This window comes from Salvelinus alpinus, chromosome 14 (genome assembly GCF_045679555.1).
Source record: "Salvelinus alpinus chromosome 14, SLU_Salpinus.1, whole genome shotgun sequence".
Taxonomy (NCBI): domain Eukaryota; kingdom Metazoa; phylum Chordata; class Actinopteri; order Salmoniformes; family Salmonidae; genus Salvelinus; species Salvelinus alpinus.
Window position 1 is genome coordinate 25,563,236 of NC_092099.1, and position 10,722 is coordinate 25,573,957.

The following is a 10,722-nucleotide window of genomic DNA, read 5'->3' on the forward strand; positions in this document are numbered from 1 at the left end:
ATGAGATCCCCTTTCCATCCATTTCACCAGCTCTCTGTTCAGACATCTATTAAACATGACTTTAGTCATTGCAGGTGTCTTCTCCATGTGTACTGTGAACTTTCCTAGTTTTGTGAATAACTCAGTGTATAGTCATAACTTATTTATTGTAAAGCAATCATATTTTTTTATGTAGATAATGTTTATTAACTCACTTTTCTTTATGAAATCAGAAATTCTCTATCAGTCAGCAGTTGTGAATCTTTTTTTATATTAAAGGACTTGTGGTACAGGTAATTCTCTCTCTGTGTGTATTTCCTGTATCGGGTTAGGTAGCCTAATAAAATAATATCTTGTATTGTTTGTAAATGTCATTTCAGACTGCCTATGGGAGAAGCCTGTCTACAGTGGGGTGGCAGGTAGCCTAGTGGTTAGAGCGTTGGGCCAGTAACCGAAAGGTTGCTAGATCAAATCCCCGAGCTGACAAGGTAAACATCTGTCGTTCTGCCCCTGAACAAGGCAGCTAACCCAGTGTTCCTAGGCCGTCATTGTAAATAAGAATTTGTTCTTAACTAAAAATTAAAAGCTCTCAGTTCTTTGCTATAGTGCAGCTAGCCAGCAGATCTAACCTGCTTGCTTACAATTGCACTAGGGTCAGACAGGCTTCCTGTAAAATATGCAGAGCCATCTCTGAAAACATTCCTCAATCAAAGGATAAGAAATGCATTGTACTCTAAATTGTCCCATTATCCCAACTGTTACACCAAGAAGATCTCTGTGTAACAGTCAGTTTATTGGGGCATCTCATGCCTGGACTAGTTTGGGTAACCCTGTCTTTACCTACACAAAGTCTGTCTGACCCTAGTCAAGATCCGCAGCTGTAGCCGAAGGAAGCGGTTGGATCTGCTGGCTAAATTTCAGTCTGCCTATACCCAACTAGCTAGCACTGGTTGTGCACAGACAGTGACATCGACTAGGCCTACCCAAAGCAACAACCTCTATACCCGCACAATCTATAAGATAGATTAAAAAAATATGGAAAGCAAAAAGCATACCACGGAAAATCAGAATTTGACCCAAAAAATTCAAAGTAGGGAGCTCAGAATCGTGAAAAACCGGGCAAATGTCAAATCAAATGTATGGAATCATTTTGGAGTAATCGTTAACGCTGACAAACAACTTGTGGATGGATTCGCAGCTTGCAAAAAGTGCAAGCGGGTGTTAGCCTATGATAGTCAAAGAACGGGCACTTCCAGCTTGAAAAAACACATTGGGAGATGCACGGTAAGACGGATATTGATTGACTGCCCAGTCGCCGACTGTAGTGTAGAACAAGGAGCCCAGTACCCTATGAAGGACAAGGATAGTTCACTCGGGTCAGGATGCGATTTGGGTTGGTGTAGCACTCTGTCCTAATGGCGGTTTGCAGTCGGGTCCTGATAGATCCGTTTGTGGAGAATTATGCAAAAATGTACTCTGGCGTGTGGCAGACATAGTGTTTATGTGCATGTGAGAATTAAAATATGTGGGCTATTGTGGAGTGAAATGGTTTATTTTATAGTCACATTGTGCATTTGTAAACTCTGCTATGTGGAGTGGTAAAGACTTTCGTCTTTAATCATCGCGCATGCGCAGGTAAATAGTCTAGATCCCAGACTGCTAGCTAGATACAGTACGTTCAGGCGAAGTAGCGCAAAATATCATTCCATTAGCTAATTACAGAGTGAGAGGCTGTAGTTGTGAGATATGGAAAGTAGAAGCAGAGACCGTAAAAAAAGTCACACCTGGAAATATTTCAATGAAATTTCGTCCGAAAGTGTGACATGTAAGCTGTGTGCGGCTGTTCTGAAGCGGACGAGTGGGAGCACAACATCCATGTTAAACCATTTAGAAAGGATCCATCATCTGTCGTTAAGACATATCAAAACACAGCGAGAGTTGATGGCTGCCGTTAGAGGTAAGACTCCTGTAAGTGTTTTATTTAACTCTTAGCCGACTACCAAAGCAAATTCGTGTAAAAGTGTGATATCTGGACGGGTCCCCCCTCGGCAAGTTTCTCGGCTAGCTCAGCTTGTACCATATGCATTTTTCACGAGGTTGCCATTTCAACGTGTGCCTCACATTTGTTTTAACCCCAAATGCAGTTAATACAGTAAATTGTCTATATTTTGTCAGAGCAGAGGATCGCTGACAGCTCTTTGGCGAGGAACCAGGCTACTCTGCTGGTCTGGTCAGTTGTAAGATTCTCTGGTTTGGTTGTCCATTGGTTCCATTCATTCACAAAATGTCAACACCAACTTCACGCAGCGTTGGTTCAGCTGTGTAGCACAGCTTCGACAGAATAGAAGCTTCTCAGGCTAAATGTAAACACTGCGACCGGAATATCATATGTAAAGGACGTTGCACCAGTGGTATGAAAAGGCATTTAGTCTCGGCATCAGGTAAACTTGACCTCCGAAACGGCTCTATTTAAACAAATAATTCGATCCTCCACAGACAAAAGCAATGGAGCTATAGATGTTGAAGCGTCAGAGACAGGTATTAAAACGAGTGAGAACAAAATACAAACTTCATGACGTTGCTACATTTGAGTGACAATCAATAAAGAACCGAGTTAGGCTACATATATTCATGACGAATCAACCGATTGAATGCGCACATTTAGCTAAACGGATTCGTGGATTTCCGTTTATTATGCTAACCGGAAAATGCTGTTTTGGTTAGCAGTTATGTACATTTTGATTTAAATGCCGAGTCTCAAATAGCCCCCTGTCCCTTTTTAATAGCCAGGCATCGGCACACATTTCAGCAAATAAACGCCTGTTTCAAATAAACGCCCCATCTAAATGAATTGTTTACGAGGTTACCATGTCATGTGATGTGATATACTTTTAAAAAATATATGTCATGTTGCTTGCCATGGCGCCACCAAGAAGAAAATACGACATCAAATTCAAGCTAGCAGTGATTAAATTCACAGAGCAAAATTCGGGCGAGGAAACTGCCAGGCATTTTGGAATTGATCCAAAACGAGTGAGAGAATGGCGAAGTCAAAAAGTCGAACTTCAACGTTTGTCTGAGGTGGATCAGAAGAGGGCGAGACTGCAAGGTGGGGGTAGGAAAAAGGTTAGCGAGTAGCTGGAGGCTAGTCTGTGCAAGTCTGGGGCGTATTCATTACGCCAATTCTGTTGCAAATCGTTGCTTAAACAGAAGCAAACGGAACGAAACTGGGCGGGACCTGCCGGAATTTGTCCAATAGAAACTCTCGTTTTAGTTCCAACAAAGGTTCCGTTTAGCAACTGCTGGACTAATGATTACACCCCTGATCTGAGACGGATTCATGTTTATACTGGTCACAACAGTGTGGTAGTCTTTAAAAAAATATATTAATCAAAATGTGTACATTAAGGAAATAGACACTTGGCTTCAATAGAAGCCAGTCTAATAAGCGCCGGTTGTGTTGCTTTATCGTTTGATGTTCTGGGGTGCATTCATTAGTCGCAGACCATTGCAAAACGTTTCGCAACGAAACCCGTTCAGCGTTAACTCCAGGAAGCAAACGTAAGGAAACGTGAAGTGACCTACCTTAAATAGTTTTTCCTTTCAAAGTGTTTTCCTTTTGAAGTAAATGGTTTTCGTTGGGAAACGTAACAGGCCAACACGCCTTTGATGAAACCGTGCGATGAAATAAAACGTTTTTATTAGCAGTATTATCAAACTTGTATGTTGCTCATTTGGCTAGTCCAGCATAGATCTGAAGGAAAAGGCTTTGACTGTAGACTCTGTCTCAGTGACTCTCAATCACTGAGACAGACTGAAAACAGCAGACGGTATCAATGCGCCATCTGCTGCTTGTTACGACGTTGTTAATACCTTGGTCTCTACCTCTCCGCTACACCCTCATTAGCCAAAATGTCGTTATCCAAACGGAGAAAAGTAGATAAGGAGTGTAGAATTTTCAAAGAAAAATGGACCACGTCCTATTTATTTACAGAGATGCACGGAAAACCTTCGTGCTTGGTGTGTTTGCAACAAGTTTCGGTATTGAAGGAATATAATATTCGACGCCACTACGAGACTCGTCACAGCGAAAAATATGACGGCTTGCAAGGACAACTGAGAAGAGATAAGATTAACGAATTGCTGGCGGGTCTGAGGAAACAGCAGTCAACTTTCATCCAGAGCCGAGAAGTCAGTGAAGCAGCGGTAAAAGCCAGCTACCTAATTGCTAGCGAAATAGCATTAGCATCGAAGCCGTATTCCGACGGTGACTTTGTTAAACGATGCATGATGAAGGCGGCTGAACTTGTGCAAACGAGAGTGTCCAATCAGGCCCGCGTGTGGTTTGAGTAAAAAATAAAATGAACTCAGTATACTTTAAAATGACTCAAATCAAATTGAAACAAACAATTTGTAGATTGTGCCCAGCTCGCTAATAATCACCAGAATGAAAGCTAGACATAGAAAATTCCCAGAACGATGGATAGAGAACAATTCAGTTTCCAATTTTGATGTAGAGGAAATGCAACAAATTTTCAATGCGGCCCTCCGGACCTCACTGAAGACCGAATGCGGCCCCCAGGGCAAGATGAGTTTGAGTTTGACACCCCTAGAGAGAGCATAAATAGGAACAGACGCGCTAAAAGTAGCACGGTTTGGAAGTATTTCACCAGAAAGGGCGTTGATACATGTACATGTCGGCTATGCAAAGCTGTACTCAAATACAACAACGGCAGCACTGACAGCATGTTAAACCACATCAAATACAAGCACCCAGCCATCATAGTGCCAGCTCTAGATGGTAAATCAGAAACGACCACCAGGGTAAAGTAGAGAGCTGTTATTATTATCCACTACATGTTATTTTGTCCATCGAATATTAATACTGTTAATGACAGTCTATAAAACTACCCAACAAATGGACTACTACAGGGACAACATATCAAATGTAAAGATTACATTTAAAAAACAAAATGTCAGCTCCACCACTTGTTTTGGTATACATCTGGTGGAGGAAATATTATGTCCTGCATAAATTCAAGGTTAATGGAAATTGAAAATCTTATTGAAATGTGACATATCATGTATTTTTTAAATGGTTTTGTGGTATGAATTGTTTTTCTTCAGACATTAAAGTTAAAAAGAGAAGCTGCAATAAAGGCAGAGAAGACCATGTCTAAGAGCACATACGAAGAAGAGGAAGATGAGGAGGAGGATGAGCATCTCCCCAAGACTGGGATGTCAAAGTGGGTATCATGTATATTGGAAGATAACATTGGTAACACTTTTATATAGGCCCACTGTAGGGCTGGGCAATATGACGATATATATTGTGTGACGATAGAAAAACATCTATCGTTTTATATTATGCTCTATCGTTTATTTCGTTGTCGCAAATCACACTCTTTACGGCAATATTTTTTTTCCAATTGGGTGATGCTTTGTGGGCTGTGTGGAAGGAAATTTGCAACACAAACAAACATGCAGGAGAAAAGTCTGACACGGACCAGAAAACCGTCCTCTGCAAAATATGCCGCAGGCCGGTCCCGACAACAGGCTCAAACACCACTAACCTCTTACCACCTAGGCAAGAATCATGTGAAACAGTACGGAGAGAGTCTACGGATGAGACCCAAAAAAGTACAGTCGAGTGCTCAAAACAAACCTCCAACTCAAACGTTGCAAGAGGCTTTTGCCTGCGGCACGCCATATGGCAAAGAATCACAAAGCTGGAAGGAGATAACAGCTGCCGTTACAACTTACGTCTGCAAAGACATGGCCCCAATTTACACGGTCGAGAAACGGGGGTTTCGTGAGTTGGTGCTAACACTCGACCCAAGGTACCAAATGCAAATTGATATGTGACACGTATTAATGCCAAAATAACATGCAAAACAGGCAAGCCCCCCCCCCCAAATTGTATTTATTTATTTATATTACTGTTGAAGTCGGAAGTTTACATACACTTAGGTTGGTGTCATTAATACTCGTTTTTCAACCACTCCACAAATTTCTTGTTAACAAGCTATAGTTTTGGCAAGTCGGTTAGGACATCTACTTTGTGCATGACACACGTAATTTTTCCAACAATTATTTACAGACAGATTCTTTCACTTATAATTCACTGTATCACAATTCCTCTGGGTCAGAAGTTTACATACTCTAAGTTGACTGTGCCTTCAAACAGCTTGGAAAATTCCTGAAAATTATGTCATGGCTTTAGAAGCTTCTGATAGGCTAATTAACATAATTTGAGTGAATTGGAGCTGTACCTGTGGATGTATTTCAAAGCCTACCTTCAAACTCAGTGCCTCTTTGCTTGACATCATGGGAAAATCTAAAGAAATCAGTCAAGACCTCAGAAAAACAATTGTAGACCTCCACAAGTCTGGTTCATCCTTGGGAGCAATTTCCAAATGCCTGACGGTACCACGTTCATCTGTACAAACAATAGCACGCATTTATAAACACCATGAGATCATGCAGCCGTCATACCGCTCAGGAAGGAGACGCATTCTGTCTCCTAGAGATGAACGTACTTTGGTGCGAAAAGTGCAAATCAATCCCAGAACAACAAAGGTCCTTGTGAAGATGCTGGAGGAAACAGGTACAAAAGTATCTATATCCACAGTAAAACGAGTCCTATTTCGGCATAACCTGAAAGGCCGCTCAGCAAGGAAGAAGCCACTGCTCCAAAACCGCCATAAAAAAGCCAGACTCCGTTTTGCAACTGCACATGGGGACAAATATTGTATTCTTTGGAGAAATTCCTCTAGTCTGATGAAACAAAAATATAACTTTTGTCCATAATGACCATCGTTATGTTTGGAGGAAAAAGGGGGATGCTTGCAAGCCGAAGAACACCATCCCAACTGTGAAGAACGGGGGTGGCAGCATCATGTTGTGGGGGTGCTTTGCTGCAGGAGGGACTGGTGCACTTTACAAAATAGATGGCATCATGAGGAGGAAAATTATGTGGATATATTGAAGCAACATCTCAAGACATCAGTCAGAAAGTTGAAGCTTGGTCTAAAATGGGTCTTCCAAATGGACAATGACCCCAAGCATACTTCCAAAGTTGTGGCAAAATGGCTTAAGGACAACAAAGTCAAGGTATTGGAGTGGCAATCGCAAAGCCCTGACCTCAATCCTATAGAAAATTTGGGTGCGTGCAAGGAGGCCTACAAACCTGACTCAGTTACACCAGCTCTGTCAGCATGGGCCAAAATTTACCCAACTTATTGTGGGAAGCTTGTGGAAGGCTACCTGAAACGTTTGACCCAAGTTAAACAATTTAAAGGCAATGCTACCAAATACTAATTGAGTGTATGTAAACTTCTGACCCACTGGGAATGTGATGAAAGAAATAAAAGCTGAAATAAATCACTCTCTACTATTATTCTGACATTTCACATTCTTAAAATAAAGTGGTGATCGAAACTGACCTAAGACATGGGATTCTTACTAGGATTAAATGTCAGGAATTGTGAAAAACTGAGTTTTAAATGAATTTGGCTAAGGTGTATGTAAACTTCTGACTTCAGCTGTACATTAGGCCTATAACTGCACATTTTAGGCCTATTATTTTGTTTGCAACTATAGTTTAACCATTTTTAGATTTTATTCATTAATAATTTATTACATACTTGATTGAAAATTTGCACAAAGGTTCTAAATAAACAGAGAAATAATAAATATGAGTAACTACCATTTTTATTTGTTGAGTATAATTCAAAATGTAATAAGAAATAGGCCTTTACATGTGGTCATTTTATATCAACTATTAATTGCATTTACAGAATGTGCTATATCGTGATATGTATTGTTATCGGGATATGAAATGACCTATATCGGGATATGAGATTTTGGCCATATCGCCCAGCCCTAGCCCACTGTATTAGACAATCTCAGAGCCCAGAACCAAACTGTGTCTTATGACAGACTATAGGTCATATTTCTTTCATATAAAAGTTAGCTTTTTAAAGTAAAAAATGGCCAAGCCGTTGCAAGACTGTTCTTCAGTGTTCTAATGGTTTGTTAACATTGTATTTCTGTGTTTTAACTTCCCCCAGGCAAGATCCCAATACTGCAGAGGTAGCCATGACAGAAGGTTGTTTTTGTTGTATCAGTTTCAATCCAAGATGTCCTGTATAGTCACTAATGTCAACTTTCAGATGGTCTCATAGGACGAACCCTGTTCTTATGTCACTCACAATATTCCTGCTTTTATGCTGTAGACGGGACTGCAGAGCAGTTTGAGTTTCAGTATGGACTGGAGGGACCAACATTTAAGAATGAGAATGAGAATGGGGAGGTGAGTTGGCACTTAACGCAAATTAGTGATCGAATGAGCAGGTTGTTATTTGCTGTCTCCTACCTCTTTCACTCGTGTAGTTAGCTACAGTACCTTTGCTCTTTTCTTCTACTCAAAACCCCTTCTTTTCTCTGTGCAGTGCTCCAAGAGCCATCTGTCCATCATCAAAGTGGAACAACTGGACCCCCTTCTCCCTGACCAAAACAGTACGTTTGTGTGCATGTCTATTATAACAGAAGGAGAATAAAGGACCATCATATTAGGAGGTGTGTTTGGACTGGGATAGGTAAACCTGTCTACATATCCAATGTGCACTTATCAGGAGTCAACTCAATTCTTTCCCCAGACTCCAGCTGTGGTTCTGGGTCACCTGGGGATCCTGGGCCTCCTGGCTCGTCTGGTTTTGGGTCCAGTATGAGTCCAGCTGCACAGTTCTTCAGGAAGTGCCACCAGGCAGGCTGCATACAGTTAATCTTCTCTGAGTTTTCCTCCCGCCTCAACACTATCACTGAGAGGATTTCATCCCAGCAGGCCAGCGAAGAAGGTAAGACAGAATAATACAATAGACTACTATTAAATACATTGGATGGGAACTGTAGTGTTGGCTAACTAAACCGGAGCATGCAATTATGAAGAACTGTACTGTTGTCCATTGTGAAACTGAGCTTGTAATATAATATTAAAAATAAAAAATAAAAATAAAACATTTTTGCCAGTATAAATATTAACAAAATATCCTGTGTCCACAGATTTCAACCTCACCCTGAAAGTGCTGGAGGCCTCTGGGATGCTGCCAGAGATCTTTGCAAAGAGAGACCAAGGTAAAGTATTAAAACATCCACATAAAGTGCAGAATACTCTCTTTGTGGTGCGTGGAATAAAGTCCCCATAAGTTAGTTCCTCATATAGGAATTCTGGTTCGGAAGCACGAGTAACCTTGCCTGACACGAGAAGACCTACGTTAGCTCCCCGAGCTAATGCTTAAGCTCAGTGGGCTAACACAGTTATGTGGAATGCAGGAGACCCGTCGTGCTCTGATCGGTAACACCCGCATGCATTATGACCTCAGCACTGACCAGTAGGCAGACACAGTGCCCAGATAATTAATTTCACCCTAATGCCGTTTCTACTCCTTTGTTCAGAAATGGAGAAGAGACTGAAGGATCTGCAGAGAGAGACTGAAGCGGTGAGGACTGCCAGGTCTGCCATGAGAGATGCCTGTGTCATGAGCTTCACCCCATCATGACGGATCACTGCTGAAGATAAAAGCGGTTTTATAAAACGTTATAATTAGGGCCTGGAGTTTTCCCTGACCGGACTAGGAATGTATAGGACCTGAAGTTTTCCTGGTCCGATCATGTGGACAGAGTTTTTCCCATCATGTGGACAGGAAAAACCTCACCCCAGTTTTAGTAGAATGTAAATATTTGAAACATTTTATATTTGCCATATTTTTCTACCTTTGTGTTCAAACATTTTAACTCTGATATTTGAAAACAGTTTGTTGTACCCTGGCTACTGAGATGGGTGATATATTATACTTGAAGTGAGTAATAGGCGATATAATCTTGTGACATACATTGGTTCTGGGTTCCAAGGTTATTGGCGTTGTAGTGATGTTAGTAGGTGATCTTTTGTGTCCATCTGTGCAGTATGTACTTTGTGCTTACTAACCCTTCACAGGTTAAATATGTCCTTATACAGTATGTGTAACAGTATAACTTTAGTGCGTCCCCTCGCCCAGACCCGGGCGCGAACCAGGGACCCTCTGCACACATCAACAACGGTCGCCCACGAAGCATCGTTACCCATCGCTCCACAAAGGCCACGGCCCTTGCAGAGCAAGGTGCAACACTACTTCTAGGTTTCAGAGCAAGTGACGTAACTGATTGAAACGCTACTAGCGCGTACCCGCTAACTAGCTAGCCATTTCACATCCGTTACATATGTGTGAACCAGTATCTACATTTATCGATGGATGGGTACTACATTTACTGTAAGACAAATTAATTTGGAATACACTGTAATATAGCATACTTGAGGAAAGTTGAACGCATTAAACTTATTTTGTAAATGAGTCATGTGATGACATTATTTCAGATCTGAAATGTCCTGTAAACAAACTTTTTCTATTACAGTAATATAAAGTAACTGCTCTGCTTATGGGTGACAGTGGAATGGGAGATGTAGGCAGTAAACCTGGGAAGGTATGAGATGGGGACATTTAAACTGAAATCCTAAATGCCATAATTCTTTGTTTATGGATTTTTAAATAGGAATATCAGTTCACTTCCAGAATTGACTGAATTGAAATGGTACATTAGTTTGACAGCAATTAGCCTAGTAGCAAATATTGTGGTTGTAGTAGCAGCGTTTTCGAGATATTACTTTGGTTGGCACAACGCCCGCTTGCACCTAAGTGTACTGAA

At 41.2% G+C, this 10,722-nt stretch overlaps 1 protein-coding gene across 6 annotated transcripts; it reads left to right on the plus strand.

Annotated features, from left to right (window-relative positions):
• The first annotated feature begins 926 nt into the window (after positions 1-926).
• LOC139538649 (uncharacterized) lies at positions 927-10,370 on the plus strand. Of its 6 annotated transcripts, none has more exons than XM_071340949.1 (8): positions 927-1,263; positions 5,107-5,225; positions 8,052-8,089; positions 8,217-8,293; positions 8,433-8,499; positions 8,640-8,837; positions 9,043-9,114; positions 9,436-10,370. In XM_071340949.1, exons 1-8 carry the CDS (start codon positions 1,015-1,017, stop codon positions 9,537-9,539), a joined length of 924 nt encoding a protein of 307 aa, XP_071197050.1. In that variant the 5' UTR covers positions 927-1,014; the 3' UTR covers positions 9,540-10,370. The 6 variants fall into 6 exon arrangements, with proteins under 6 accessions (XP_071197050.1, XP_071197051.1, XP_071197052.1 ...); XM_071340950.1 differs by lacking the exon at positions 927-1,263 and adding an exon at positions 1,340-1,947; XM_071340951.1 differs by lacking the exon at positions 927-1,263 and adding an exon at positions 1,343-1,936.
• The last annotated feature ends 352 nt before the right edge of the window (positions 10,371-10,722 follow it).

Coding starts and splice junctions, on each gene's coding strand:
- LOC139538649 (XM_071340945.1), top strand. CDS start 3,892: ATGTCGTTATCCAAACGGAGAAAAGTAGATAAGGAGTGTAGAATTTTC. Junction 8,090..8,216: donor AGAGGTAGCCATGACAGAAG/GTTGTTTTTGTT, acceptor TTTATGCTGTAG/ACGGGACTGCAGAGCAGTTT. Junction 8,500..8,639: donor CCTTCTCCCTGACCAAAACA/GTACGTTTGTGT, acceptor TTCTTTCCCCAG/ACTCCAGCTGTGGTTCTGGG.